General features: G+C 39.7%; 1 protein-coding gene across 21 annotated transcripts in view; it reads right to left on the bottom strand.

Annotated features, from left to right (window-relative positions):
• tenm2a (teneurin transmembrane protein 2a) overlaps positions 1–16,359 on the bottom strand; it is a 262,652-nt gene that overhangs the window by 152,329 nt on the left and 93,964 nt on the right. For 15 of the 21 annotated variants that reach the window (XM_061787016.1, XM_061787025.1, XM_061787022.1 and 12 more), the window contains one exon: positions 1,553–1,594. The exons of the other annotated variants lie outside the window; for them this stretch is intronic. In XM_061787016.1, the coding sequence (XP_061643000.1) occupies positions 1,553–1,594 (42 nt within the window). The remainder of the gene's footprint in view (positions 1–1,552; positions 1,595–16,359) is intronic. 21 annotated transcript variants of the gene reach the window in all.

The raw sequence follows: 16,359 nt of genomic DNA, 5'->3' as shown, positions 1-16,359 counted from the left end.
AAAGATGTTTTTTCCAGAAGAAATTTTACTTTTACAACAGTTCATTGAGTTATTCTGTTTGCTTCTTTTTTTTTTGGGGGGGGGGGGGGGGGGGGGGTTACCTGTTATTGCTTTCTACGTTTTCAAAGTGACTCAATTTACAAGTATGGCAGAAACAAGTCAGGAGAGGCAGAACACCACTGGCCTTGCATTACATTTATGATTACCCTACAAATTATAAAAAACAAGAACTTTGTAATGTGCTGAGTTGTGCTGCTTGTGTTCTTCTACAGTATATAATCTCTGTGTCACAATTGGGGGTTTTGAAGTCACTGGAGGCAAGGAAGTGGAGGACCCAAGTGCAGGGAAGCAGGGAGGCAAGGCAGGTGATGATATTTCATTCCAAAAACAAAGATGGAAAACAAGGTACATGGGAAACTATAAATACTAATTTAACAAAGTCCAAAAAATCTATAATCAAAGTAACAAAGAAACATGGAAACCAAAATATTGACCACTAATCAACATGACAGGATATGGAAACATGGGGTGAGACAAGATTACCTTTGACATATGACAACTGACAATGACACCTGACATGGACAATGAACCGACAAGAAGTGAACGAAACCAGGGAACTAAAGACAAACAGATTGACGAGACAAAGAGGAACACCTGGACAAGACACGAGTGGCTGGAGGGAGCTGATTGGTCGACATTAGGTAGAAGGTTGACGAGAACAAGTGGACACAATAACTAAATGAGCACACAAGACGTGTAAAACATGGAACAAAAGAAAACTAAACACAACCCAAACCAAAACAGACCATGACACGCTGCCTGGTGAGCCTATTGAGCTGTTATTTTAAGACTATTACTTATGCCTGAATTTGAACTAATTTGTGTTATTTTATGAATATGTAATTCAAAATTTTGTTTTATTTTAAAGTAATATTGTTGGGAAATATCTAAATGTGCACATTCCTGTTTTATATTTTATTATTTGATGTTTGTGCTGTGATTTCACTGATTTGACACCAAATAGTATTTTATTTATTTATATTCTTCAAAATGAATACTTATTCGTTGTCAAGTAATTATTTGGAGGGCTACTCTTTAATTTTACTCAAGTCATTATTCTAAATAAAGAAAGAGTAATCTTACTTGAGTACAATATTTAGCTACTCTACCCACCTCTGATCAGGTGTCTGTAAAACAAACAATTATATTACCATGCTTTCTGAAATACACACAAATTCGCTCAGTTAGGCATCCGAACAAAATTTGATGGCATAGTGTCGAGAGTGGGGCAGAGTTGTGAAATTATAACAAGATGAGCAATTATAATTTCCAAAAGACTGGAGGATGATGTTATATTCACATTTGCAGCCCAGATAAAAGCTATTAGATGGTGTGCAACTGCCTCTATTATCCAGGTATCAACTATATAGCCATACAAAAGGAGTCAATTATTGAGGCACAACATCACAGGAAACACAACCACGTAATAAACATGGAGAAAGTTGGGGTGGGCGGAGTATTTTAAGAGAGGCTATTAGCAGCCATGACTTACTGATCACATAGTCTCCAAATGGATCATCATTCTCTTCATCATCTAGATAAGGTGGAGGGGAAGGATGGAAGGAAAAAAGAAGAGAAAAAGAAACACAAAAAATTATGAGGAATCAGGACAAAGGCTCAAACAATATGAGTAAGAATAATCAAAAAGAAATTGCAAATGGACAACATAAAGAATGCTCAACCAAATGTATTCAACACAAATACTTTACACAGGCACTGTCTCTTTCATATACGCTTGATCAGAGCGAGATCACCCACCCTCTTGCTTTCTCTGGTATCTCTGATGATGACATGAGAGGCCATTAAAGCCCACTAAATTTTCCATTACAGCAGCAGCATAGTACTCTGTGCGTTAAAATTCCGGCGACAATGATATATCACTGGACTGGGGCCTGCATTTACCTGATTACACTGGTTCATACTGCAAATTAGACAGAATAAACTACTGTAATGTTTGACGGCGGTTATCTTAACTACATTTTCAAACTTTGTTTCCCATCAAACTGTCTTTTTTCCTTCATTGACTGTTTATGTATCATTTTCCTTTTTTTTTTAAATCTCAATTAAATTGCCCCAAACTATTAAGTAAACATCCACCTCCTTTGTCATAAATCAGAAATTACATCCGTATTAGATGTCAGTGGCATTTAGAAAGCACAATAAAGTCAGAGCGAGATTAGTAAGTACTGAGGGACATACAGTGGAGCGTAAAAGTCACCACCTTTCTGCTGACTCAATAAATTAGGAGTTCCTAACTTCCTCTAACATTAAGTTTGGGGGAAAAAAAAGGTGAAGCATGGGAAGGGTTTCAAGTCAAGCTGCTGTGTGGTAGCCGTACATGACCAATCGCAATGTCAAGGGCTTGATGTCGTGATGGAGTGAAGTGCACTGCCATTGGACTCCGGGCGAGTCTGAACATGCTGTGTGCAATTACTAGTGGTTGTCACTTTGTTGGATACCAGGAGAATTTGACCTCCTTGACTCTAATTTCCAACTATAAGGATAAGGAGGCATAAGGCAAGACAAGGTATTGTTTTGCAAATCATAATGGTTCAGCTTAGACATTTTTGGGGAATGGCCTTTTCTGTTCAACCACTGACTGTGCCCCATTGAACAAAGCGAGGTACAAGGTACTGTATATGGTTAGATGAATTTGGTGTAAAAGAGCACAGTTGGGATGAAGTGAAATACATAATATGATTGTATGGTCTCACAAATCCTCTTCTGGATGAATGGACAAAACAAAACACAAGAACGGTACATGTCATAAAATGAGCAGGTGACACGTTGGTTCCCATTGTGCATCTGTTATGCGTAAATATTTACACATACATTGGAAGTAAGGATGCAGGTACGTTTTCTATTGCATGGCTTCCTGATTCTTAAAGGGATATGGTAAGGGTCTACATAGGGGAGTGAGATGAAGCACATACTGTATGCCTGTATCAAACAACAATGTTTTTAGAATTAAACTACTAAAAAAGACTACGATTGAATCGGGTGTGCATCCTTATCAGTCACATGTAAGCAGATTCAATCTACTTTAAATTTTGTCAGTATACAGGATGTTAAGAAACAAAGGGATTAATTTAGATGCCAAATAATGGGTAGGATATTGTGCGTTCACTTTAATTCCAAATATCGGCTGCTAAATTGTGTGTTCACTCTGACAGATTACGCGTGATGTTGGCAACGTGTACAAGTGGTGGAGACTGCCGTATATAAAAGGGAGTTTTTTGCGCTTTATATAGCTCTGATGGTTTTCCATCCATCCATTTTCTGAGCCGCTTCTCCTCACGAGGGTCGCGAGCGTGCTGGAGCCTATCCCAGCTATCAACGGGCAGGAGGCGGGGTACACCCTGAACTGGTTGCCAGCCAATCGCAGGGCACATATAAACAAACAACCATTTGCACTCACATTCAAACCTACGGGCAATTTAGAGTTGTCAATTAACCTACCATGCATTCTTTTGGGATGTGGGAGGAAACCGGAGTGCCCGGAGAAAACCCACGGAGGCACTGGGAGAACATGCAAACTCCACACAGGTGGGGCCGGGGATTGAACCCCGGTCCTCAGAACTGTGAGCCAGACTCTCTAACCTGTCGTCCATCTTGCCACTTCTGATGGTTTTCATCATGGAAAATTTTAGAGCGCACCACAAGCGCATGTTTGAAGTGAGGGTATTGAAAGTGTAAGTGGAAGAGTCAAACATACTGTATTACTGATTTACAGAAAATAAAATGATAGCTCCAATAATTTTGGGGGAAGCCAGCAACCGCATAAAAGCCATGATTATTTTTTTTTATTTCTCTTATCCCAAGTGCCCATGCTGCAATAACATTGCGCTTAAACTTGGGACAGTACGCTCGAAAAAATGCTCTGGTAGATGACAGTATCAAATTAGTGTCACAGTGCGCTGAAATGACCAACGCGCAAGAAAATGTAGGGTTGAAAGAAGTTTTGACATAGGTGATAAGGCATGACTCCTTGTTGTGATTGCCTCCAATTCAGTCTTAGTTCTTTCAGAAGCTCCAAATTTGCATTGCTGAATTGACGATATGTTGCGATACTTTTTGTTAGTGGGATTTAAAAAAAATACAGTCAGCTCTCATTTTTCCTGTGCCTCCTCAATGTAGTTACGCACAGCAGTCCCATTTGCACCTGTCTTTCAGACACCATATTTAAATATGCAAAATCAGCCATCGTAATTCATCTCAGGTTGGATAAATAACGATTCTCATGCTAAATGCATCTGTTTAAATATTAATCTCCCATAATGCACAAAATGAACTGTGCTGCAATTTAGCATGTTTGGTAGATGCAATCCTGGGCATGCGCTGTTCCTAGATCAGCTTCCACATTTGTTTGCGTAAGCAATCAAATTTGCACCCGTTTTTGCGCAAGCAATCCATTAGTAAATCAGGCCCAAAGCAGTAAGGCTGGATACTTTCAAATTGTAAAAACAGTATTTAAAAAAAGTTCTTACTCAAAATTCTAAAGAGCTATACCAGCCTGAAATTATTTGCAATAAAAATCCTTGCCGGAGGCTTATGAATAAATCATTCAAATCCGCACAATTGAACTTGACAGTTCATGGTGAAGCATGGTCATTTACAGCACCTATGGGGAAAAAACAACAACCTGGAAAATCTCTGCGCACATCCAAATAAGAGCATAGGTATGTCTTGTAATTGATATGCTGAGTACTGATCCTGACTGCAGGAGATATATTGACCCTTCACCTAAAGACCGACCTGGACAGAGACAAGCTGCATGCATGTACATCCGTTTACCTCAATTCTTGCAGCACGTAGGAAAAAGTCCCTTAACCATGTGTAGTATGGAGACACATACAAACACATGGTCATCCACACAAAGGCGTGTGTGTGTATTTGCAAAAGCAGGCTGTCAGTGCTGTTCTTACACACCATTCATCACAAGCTACTAATTCTGTTAGACAATTGTCGAAGCGTTCGTTCCCCGCGTTGTTCTGTAAAAACTCATTCAGAGTCTAATTCCGCCAACGTTTCCAACAGACATAAACATATGCCGGCTCACGCTCAGTGAGCCTGATCACCACACAGACATGCACAGGTAGAGAGACCCTGAGGGGACAGTGTTGGTCTTGAGGGACTCCATCAGTCCAACAAAATAATTGCTGCTTGAATTTAAAGGACAGGTAGCACAGTGAAGTCTGTTTCTAGTGAAATTAGTGAGTGCACTGTAATTTTTCCCACGCTGTTCACTGCCCCGTAATTTGAAAATCCCTTATTCAAAAATGTAGAGTGCTCACAATCATAAAATAATCATGACTAAACATTTGTCATCCTTTCAGGGACTCTTGCTCAGCAGTAAATTCAATTGCTTGTTCTGTTTCAGTTAATGGGTAAGATGGAGCTTATCTAGCCATCTTTGGCAACATTCAAGGTAGTCCCTAGACAAGTAAAGTAAATCAAGTAGAGTACACTGTAAATGACTGGACAACATACAGACAGACTTCACTGTAGCTAACATACATGTTTTTTTTTTTTTTTTAGACTGTGGTACAAAATCTAGGAAACCCAGAGAAAAAACATTTTTGCTATACTGCAAAAAAAGACAAGTTTAAGCTTGCTTGGAAGAAAACAATGATGGGAAATCAGGTAACTGAACAGACCCAGATGGATGCAGGGTTAGACAGAAAGGCCAGACTAAATTTAGCGCCACCTTTTCATCCTCTAATTATGAGATTAATTCATCCCGTCACACACGTCACAATGCTGGTCTATGATTTATTATCTTGTTGAGCAGATGGAAAGATTGCGCTAGAAAGGGAAGACAGAGAGAAATATTATTTGAAGGCAGCATGCCAGTGTGATTAGACCGGCTTAGACCAAAGTGTATGCAGCCATAACGAGTGTCTTTGTTTGTAAACCCAGCTAGCAATAAACCAAGATGTATTAGGGTCAAGCAACTGGGTGGCATTGTGTGGCAGCTGGCACTCTGACTTTGGAACCATGCAATTTAAAATTTGACAGCATCGGTTGATGGAAAAGTTAAATAAGCACAGTTTGTCATTTGTTCACATCAGCTAATTAATACAATCAAGGTAGGATGTAACGATTGGGGATTGGTATATAGGGTTAAAAGTTATCTATCTATCTATCTATCTATCGCTAGATCTTGTGCAAAGGCCAGATTTTTTTCAAAGGATAATGTGACTTATAACTCTATCTCTCTCGTACAGTGCAGATGCTTTTTTGCTTGCTCTGCTTGCTTCGCTTCTGTTTAAATTTTTTTCTTGGTGATAAGCTTGTTTTACTTCTAAAAAAAATTTGAAGCAGCAACTCCTGGATATTTTTAAACCTATGGGGCTGTACTTTTTTTTTTTTTTTTTTTGTAGATACAGTCAGTTGTTGCTATATTCCAATATTTGCTGATACCTTCTCACCATTACGTGAGCGTGGCCTTCTAATTAGCACAAGCCTGCTATTAGCAACAAGACCAGCAATCAAGATGCCTCCCTTTTCCCCTGAGGACTCACGGACTGCTGCAGAAGATGTCAATCCTGGGAACAAAAATCCACCGTCTTGAAGTGTATGTGGATGTAAATGGACAGTTGGGGAATGAAACCACTCTACCGATGTCTCAAAATGGTGAGCAGAAGTGTGCTAACAGACAGCCACTTATCTCAACAAAGAGGACGGATGTGGACTGTGGAAACGGTAATGGACCATCCAGCAGTTCTCCCTGGAATTTACTGGGAGCGAAGCCCAAAGATATGGGGCAACATCTAAAAGGGAGGACACAACACCAGCAGATTACAGAGGAATCCGGCTGGCCTGCGTTGCGGGCTACTTCAACGGCGATTGAGCGGCCATGGACGGTCGCTACAGTGAAGGACACGAAAAAAGGCACGGTGGGTGACTGGTTAGAGCGTCTGCCTCACAGTTCTGAGGAGCGGGGTTCAATCCCCGGCCCCTCCTGTGTGGAGTTCGCATGTTCTCCCCGTGCCTGTGTGCGTTTTCTCCGGGCACTCCGGTTTCCTCCCACATCCCAAAAGCATGCATGGTAGGTTAATTGACAACTCTAAATTGCCCGTAGGTGTGAATGTGAGTGCGAATGGTTGTTTGTTTGTATGTGCCCTGCCATTGGCTGGCAACTAGTTCAGGGTGTACCCCGCCTCCTGCCCGTTGATAGCTGGGATAGGCTCCAGCACGGCCGCGACCCTAGTGAGGAGAAGCGGCTCAGAAAATGGATGGATGGATGGATGGATGGATGAACAAGTGTCGAATAGGGAAAAAAGGCGGTGGTATTGCTGTTATTTGTAACTCATTATTTCAGTGTAAAGAAATTATACTGAGTGGTTTTAGTACTTTTGATTATCTCTGTTTTTTAGTTAAAGGTGACCCAAAGGTTATTGTTTTAATAATTTATAGGCCTCCAAGATACAACAGAAAATTTATGGAGGACTTTTCAGAACTGCTGTCAGTTATTTGTACTGACTACAACTATTTTGTCATAACAGGAGACTTTAACATTTATGTTGAGAATAACATGGGGACAAAAAATGTAAAGATCTCTCTGCTATACTAGACACATTTGACCTCTCTCAAAATATTAAGAGTCCAACCCATACTCAAGGTCACATCTTAGACCTGGTCATCTCTAAGGATGTTGAAATTCTATGAATTGACGTTAAGGATATGGCTATTTCTGACCATTTTTGTGTATTCTTTGAATTACAGATTTTTCCAAAAGTTCAGACAACCTCTATGTCTATTAAGAAAAGGTACATAAATGAGAGTACCACCACTAAGTTTATGGAGACCATTGGTGTGCCACAAACTGGGAATGCTGAGACAGTTGATTAACTTATATTAATAATAATAATTTCACCTGTAAAATCTCAAATATCATGAATGCTGTCGCTTCTATTAAAACTAAGACAATCTTGAGGCGGCCTAGAACACCCGAGGAGCACAATGATGGTAAAGACCTCTAAATCAAAGTATAGGAAAGCAGAACGTGAGTGGAGAAAAACTAAACTCCAAATTGACTATGACAAAGACAAAAGTATTTGTAATTTTAACCAAGTGTTAGAAAGCAACACTTTTCTGAAATCATCAGTAAGAACTTCAACAATACTCGCACTGTTTGCTGTGGTTGACAAGGTCACACCCCCCCGAATCAGATAGATCAGATAGCTCAGGAACTCCTACCAGCAGACAAATGCAATGAATTTGCTTATTTTAGTGAAAAAATAAAATCCATCAGGTTAAATATTAGCACAAATCCAGTTGTTACAGTCAGCTTTAGAATAGATTTTAAAGTTCTGCTACTGGTCTATAAATCACTAAACGGTGTAGGTCTTGAATACATGAATGAAATGCTAATGGAATATAAACACAGTAGGGCTCTGAGATCGACAGACTCAGGTCAAATAGTGGAGCACAGAGTCCAAAGCAAACATGGTGAAGCAGCATTTAGCAAATGTGCGGCTCACAAATGGAATAAGTTGCCAACAGAAGTGACATCAGCCCCAAGTGTGCATGTTTTTAAGTCCAGGTTTAAAACTCTTCTTTTTTCCCCATGCTTTTTCATGCATTTCCATTTTTAAATGATATTTCTTGCACTGTACACTGTTTTAATTGTATTTTTATTTATTTTTTTTCCCCTCTTTGTTTTAAATGTTCTGTTTTTTCTTTGTTTTTAAATGCTTTTAATCATGTAAAGCACCTTGTGTATGAAATGCGCTATATAAATTCATTTTACTTTGCTTTATGATCTGTACAACATCTTTTCCAGGGAGAACGGGACAAAAAATTACTGAAATAATGTAAAACTATACTCTCACATAACTGGGATGTAACTGTGTTCAGAATTAACTAATCACATCAAACTCATGTTAAATGGAAGTCAGCACACACCTCCCACCATTTAGACTGCCTCTGATTAACCCCAAATAAACTTCAGCTTTTCTAGTAGGATTTCCCTGACATTTTTTATTTTTTTGCGTTCAAGCAAAAGCCTAAAGGTTTCGTGCTAACGTTGACTGCTATTTTGAACTCTTCACAATTCCACCAGCACCTTGTCTCAAGAAAGAAAAAATACTGCCCAAATTAAGACACTGCAAACCTCCATGCTTCGCCGTTGGTATGGTGTTCTTTTGGTTATGAGCAGTGTTGATTCAAAATTGGTTTCAGCAGAACATAACAAAATGTGTAGACTTTTATACCCACTGTAGCTGGCAAAAAAAAAAAAGTGTACATCGATTATTTGAAATGAAGAAAAAACTTTGTTTGAATTTGAATTTGTTTAAGTCCAGTATTTTATTCTGGCAGATTTTTGGGTCAAATATTGATTTCATCTAATACACAGTGCATTGCTTAACTTCTGCATTCAGTCATTTTGCCTGGATATTTGTAAAATCTCCCCACGCTGACAGAAAACAATGTTGATTTTGAATTTCAATCTGGCCTTGTGTTTAATGAAAGAGAAATGCAGAGGCATCTGGACCCTGGCACATAAGCACAAAGCAATGTACTGTGGAGCACAGCTGTAAACTCTGCCCTGGGATTCAGGTGTAAATCAATGTCAAAGGAAGGACTTATTTCATCTAATGCATGTTTTAATAATTTTTCCTCCTGATCAATGTGTTTTGAATGGGGCTATCACGCGCCACTGTGGGAATTTACAAGCTCTCCTTTCTCTTGCATGTGTTTCCAGACAGACGTTTTATGAGGCAGTGCGGAGTATGACCGTAAATCTCTTCCTCTACTTGGCAAAATGAAATCTCCTGATGCTGCTCTTCACACCCATATTTGTTTAATCTCACAATGGTGCTTGCCCAAACTGAACTTCTATCAGCTCTGCCAAGTCAACGTTCTACTCGCTTTATTTTACAACCTCAATTCCAATGAAGTTGAAACATAAATAAAAACGGACTACAATGATTTGCAAATCATGTTCAACCTATATTTAATTGAATACACTACAAAGACAAGATAATTAATGTTCAAACTGATAAACTTTGTTGTTTTTAGCAAATAATCATTAACTTAGAATTTTGTGGCTGCAACATGTTCCAAAAAAGCTGGGATAGGGTCATGTTTACCACTGTGTTACATCACCTTTTCTTTTAACAAGATTCAATAAACGTTTGGGAACAGAGGACACTAATTGTTGAAGCGTTTTAGGTGGAATTCTTACCCATTCTTGCTTTATGTACAGCTTCATCTGTTCAACAGTCCGGGGTCTCCGTTGTTGTATTTTACGATTCATAATACAACGTCCCAACAGTTATGTGGAATCTTTGAGCTACATTTAGGTAACTCACTTAAAAAGTTTAATCTACTTGTCAACTATTGGAGTGTATAAATTTAACAGTTAAAATATATTAATAATAAGAAGAACAATACTCAGCAACCAACTGGCGACCAGTCTGCTGAAGAAGAAGAGGAAGAAGAATCCACTCATCTATTTTCTAAGCCACTTGTCTTAGGGTCTTGGGTGGGCTAGAGCCTGTCCCAGCTGATTTTGGGCTGATTCATGGTCCATCCTCAACTGGTTGTCAGAGAATTGCAGGGAACTGACAGACAAACAAGCATTGATACTCACATTCACACCAATGGACAATTTAGAGTCTTCAAATAGCCTAACAATCATGTCTTTGAATGTGAAAGGAAGCTGGGAATAAGGAGGTCCTAACCCTAACTTATAATACCTATTAGGGATGCAAGGATATATGGTTTGCTGGTAAAATCAACAACTGATATTTATTTTTATCCTTTAATAAAGAGTCTGGGGTGAGAAGCTCCAAGGAAACCTCCCTGGTGAGGTGTTCCGGGTAAGTCCCACAGGCGGGAGGCGCCTCGTGATGGATGAAGTTGTCTAGGGAGAGGGAAGTCTTAACTTCCCCGCTTAAGCTGCGGCTTCCGCGACCCGACCTCAGATAAGAGGAAGACAATGGATGGATGGATGGATGATAAACAGTGAATATCATCATCAACAGGCTTTATCACTATGAATCACTACTAATATAAAAGCTACTTGAAGTTCTCTAAACCACTTAATTTAGCTCTTGCTCTTAACAACAGGTGTACTTATAGTATTATGGTGCTAATTGTATTGAGACTGGCAAAGGCACCCGACACTTGACTGACATCTAATTATTGTTTTCCGGATAACATTCTTTAATTTGTTATCGACTCAAGTTTTATTCTTCACAAATGTAACAGCTCCTACTCTTACACATGCAAACATTCAAAAATAGTACACGTTGTCAAAATACATTAAATATTGTATGGGAAGAAAGTCCGAAGGTCTTTGTTAAAAGAAAAATCATGCAGCTCGATCCTCCCCAAAAAAAAGAAAAAAAAAAAGAAATGGTGAGCAGGTTCTTTTTGGCAAGAATATAGAGAAGCTATGGAAATTACGGCTTGTCAAACCACCCTTGTTTTTTTTTTTTTGATACTTTTCTGACACTGCTTGACATTTATGAGGTTAATAAGGTCAGAATTTGGTAAAAACACTGCAGTTGATTGTTGAAGAAATTATATAGGACATTGATTTGACTCTGTTGTTGTATTAAAAAAAACTATTATTGACTATTTAAGATTGCATCATCTTTGATTTGTGTGTGTATACTGCAATTGCGGCCATTTGAGACTGCTAGTGCTCGATTTCATCCCTCACAAACCCTAAATTGAGACATTTTGCCGTTTGTTGTTTGTTATCAAACAATCATGTCAATAATACTGTACATCGTCTCAAGGAAACTGTGTGACAGTTTGCAATCTATAGTCATGTGTCCTGCAAACACAAAGAATGGCAGAAACACAAATATAAATTTACCTGATATCTGTCATTTGTTCTATTTTGGGACCAAGAGCTACAATAGTGTACACATGCGCATTCACCCACATGAAGACGCCCACCTTGAGGGGAAAGCTAGACCTTTAAACTGACACCTGTCAGTCATGCCAGCATGCTGCACTGACAGTAGCTGGTGAGACACACAGCATGAGACAAAAGAAGACAGAGGAAGCAGCTTGAAAGATGAAAAAAGTGAGGTGGGGGGATGTGATGAAGAAGAAGGAGAAGAGAAAGACTTTGGAAGCTTATTAGAGACCTTGTGAGATGAGAGAAGTGCAGCTTGGCGTTTTGGCACATCATCTTTTTGATATGTTAGCATGTGTTTATGATGTTTCTCTGTCTGCCTCAGTCAATATCTATTATTAGATTCTCAGATCCTCCCCCTGCTATTTTGACACTGTTGCCCCTGCTTCACACTAACACACATGAGCAAGATTCATACCCAGACGTACCTGTAAACAGAAAAAAAGAAACACACACACACAGCGATATTATTTTAGGCCAGGGGAATCAAATCATATTTCTGGGTGCTTTGAGGTGCCATCACTGTCAGATGTTATGTTTGGACCAAGATGCAGGAGCAGAGGTGGGTAGTTTCTCATTTCTCAAAGCGACTAAGTAGCTTAGCAAGTGGCTTTATCAGACACACTCACGCACACAGCGCTCACTTTTATCTGCCTTCCTCGCTGCCTCTGATCTCTCAAGCACTCTCGCACTCAAGCCCAAAGCAAGGAATCACTGGACCCGAAATGTCTAAAGATGGAAGCTTTTTTTTTCCCCCAATCAGACACCCATGCTACATTATAAATGTGGATTTTTTTTTTCAACGGTATCATTTTCCAAGGAAGGTTATATTTTATGAAACAAATGAAATTTGAAATGCTACCTACAACCCCAATTCCAATGAAGTTGAGACATTATGTTAAACATAAATAAAAACAGACTACAATGATTTGCAAATCATGTTCAACCTATATTTAATTGAATACACTACAAAGACAAGATAGTTAATGTTCAAACTGATAAACTTTGTTGTTTTGAGCAAATAATCATTAACTTAGAATTTTATGGCTGCAACACGTTCCAAAAAAGCTGGGACAGGGTCATGTTTACAACTGTGTTACATCACCTTTTCTTTTAACAACATTCAATAAACGTTTGGGAACTGAGGACAATAATTATTGAAGCTTTGTAGGTGGAATTATTTCCCATTCTTGCTTGATGTACAGTTTCAGCTCTTCAACAATTCAGGGTCTCCGTTGTCGTATTTTACGCTTCATAATGCGCCACACATTTTCAATGGGAGACAGGTTTGGACTGCAGGCAGGGCAGTCTAGTACCCGCACTCTTTTACTAAGAAGCCATGCTGTTGTAACACATGCAGAATGTGGTGTGGCATTGTCTTCCTGAAACAAGCAGGGGTGTACATGAAAAAGACCTTGTTTGGATGGCAGCATATGTTTCTCCAAAACCTGTATGTACCTTTCAGCATTAATGGTGCCATCACAGATGTGTAAGTTACCCATACCATTGGCAGTAACATAGCCCCATACCATCACAGATGCTGGCTTTTGAACGTTGCATCCCTAACAGTCCGGATGGTTCTTTTTCTCTTTGGCCCGGAGGAGACGACATCCACAATTTCCAAAAACAATTAGACGTGGACTTGTCGGACCACAGAACACTTTTCCACTTTGCATCAGTCCATCTTAGATGGCAGCGTTTCTGGGCTTTTGCTTTGCATAGCAGAGTTTCAAGTTGCACTTACGGATGTAGCGCCGAACTGTATTTACTGACATTGGTTTTCTGCAGTGTTCCTGAGCCCATGTGGTGATATCCTTTACACATTGATGTCGGTTTTTGATGCAGTGCCGCCTGAGGGATCGAAGGTCACGGGCATTCTCCTTTTGATGATATTATGGACCGTAGATGACGAAATCCCTAAATTCCTTGCTTGTAAATGACTGAACAATTCAGAGAAGCTTCTTTTATACCCAATCATGGCACCCACCTGTTCACCTGTGGGATGTTCCAAACAGGTGTTTGATGAGCATTCCTTAACTTTCTCAGTCTTTTTTGCCACTTGTCCCAGCTTTTTTGGAAAATGTTGCAGCCATAACATTCTAAGTTAATGATTATTTGCTTAAAACAATAAAGTTTATCAGTTTGAACATTAAATATCTTGTCTTTGTAGTGTCCATCCATCCATCCATGGATGGACACTCCATCCATCCATTTTCTGAGCCCCTTCTCTTCACTAGGGTCACAGGCGTGCTAGAGCCTATCCCAGCTATCATCGGGCAGGAGGTGGGGTACACCCTGAACTGGTTGCCAGCCAATCGCAGGGCACACATAAACAAACAACATTTCGCACTCACATTCACACCTAAGGGCAATTTAGAGACTTCAATTAACCTACCATGCATGTTTTTGGAATGTGGGAGGAAACCTGAGTGCCTGGAGAAAACCCACGCAAGCATGGGGAGAACATGCAAACTCCACACAGGCGGGGCCGGGGATTGAACCCCGGTCCTCAGAACTGTGAGGCAGACGCTCTAACCAGTCGCCCACCGTGCCGCCCGTCTTTGTAGTGTATTCAATTAAATATAGGTTGAACATGATTTGCAAATCGTATTCTATTTTTATTTATGTTTAACACAACGTCTCAACTTCATTGGAATTGGGGTTGTACATACTTGCCATTAGCATTACTTAAACTGAATGCTAAAAGGTACATACAGGTTTTTGGAGCAACATATGCTGCCATCCAAGCAACTGCTGATTTCAGACAATAACAAGCCACATTCTGCACATGTTACAACAGTGTAGCTTTGTAGTAAAAGAGTATGAGCATTAGACTGTCCTGCTAGCAGTCCAGACCGGTTTCCCATTTAAAATATGTGGTGCATTATGTCGTAAATATGACAATGGAGACACTGTTGAGCAGCTGAAGTTTTACATGAAGCAAGAATGGAAAAGAAGTCCACCTACAAAGCTTTTAAAGGGGCTCTAAGCAGATATCTGTGATTTGTTTCTACACACATTAAATATATTTGAAGATAAATGCTGAAAAATATCCAAAGTCATAACAATATAGTTCTGAATTGTTGAGATATAGCTTAAACATCTTTTTGACTGTTTGAATTTTCCTGATTTTGTGGGCTGGGCTAAAACACAGCCCCATGACATCACGGGACTGGGGCGTATAATTTCTGGCATGAATTCCTCCACGGCGGAACGGTGGACGACTGGTTACAGCGTCTGCCTCATAGTTCTGAGGACCGGGGTTCAAATCCCGAATGGTTGTTTGTTTATATGTGCCCTGCTATTGGTTGGCAACCAGTTCAGGGTGTACCCCGCCTCCTGCCCGAAGATAGCTGGGTTAGGCTCCAGCACTCCCGCGACCCTTATGTGGATAAGCGGCTCAGAAAATGGATGGATGGATGGATTTCCCCCACTATATAAGGAAAAAGTCATGTCATTTCCATTTTCCACTTCAGCGTGCAGTTAGCAAGCTAACGATGGCGACAGACCGAAAATGTTTCTTCTCTGGATGTCTCAATTTACAGAACAGCTCGGTGACATTTGTTTTAAGCTCCCCAAAAAAATTAGGAAATAAAAAAGCTTTGGATTTACTTTTTAATGACACACGCAGATGGTGACCTGAAAATCAACACTACCACCAGCCGACTTTGCACTGCGCATTTCACGACGAATAATTTTGTAAACTTTCACCAGAGACAGTATGGCTTCGAGTGTAACTGCCGACTGTCTAACTACCTGGGCTTCCTCCTACCGTAACGCTGTCGTCAGGTGCCGCATTAGGCTGTGACATTATATCTCCAACAATGACAGTAAGTTGACTTGTGGGCTTATTTTTATGATTATAGTCCACAATAACCATTCAATTTTGAAGTTGAGCCTCCTAATGTGATTTTACATTGTATAAGCTATCACCCCCTCAGTATGTCTGATTCCTTTTGGCGCATCCATTTGACACGCCCACAGTGTCTGAGAGCTGAGAGGTGGCCCTTATTATTCAGGTTTTGAAAGCTGATTTTATACACTTAGCGATTTGTTTCATTCATTCAAATTTGCTAGGCTTGTTAACATTACTGTTCTCTGTGGTGTGTCAAATTTACATGCCATTTTTTGGGCCTGCTTAGTGCCACTTTAACAATGAGTGTTCTCAGTTCCCAAATGCTAATTGAGAGTTGTTAAAAGGAAAGGTGATCTAAGGCATTGGTAAAGATGCCCCTGTCATATATTTTTTTTGGAATGTGTTGCAGGCATCAAATTCCAATGAGTTAATATATTTGCACATAAGAAAAAAAAAACTGTTAATCAGTTTGAACATTTATTTGTTTTGTCTTTTTAATGTATTCAATCAAATATAGTTTGAAAAGGAAATTGTCATGCAAATCCTTGTATTCTGTTTTTCT

This window comes from Phyllopteryx taeniolatus, chromosome 10, assembly GCF_024500385.1.
Source record: "Phyllopteryx taeniolatus isolate TA_2022b chromosome 10, UOR_Ptae_1.2, whole genome shotgun sequence".
Taxonomy (NCBI): Eukaryota; Metazoa; Chordata; class Actinopteri; order Syngnathiformes; family Syngnathidae; genus Phyllopteryx; species Phyllopteryx taeniolatus.
This window is presented reverse-complemented; position numbering and strand designations above follow the sequence as displayed.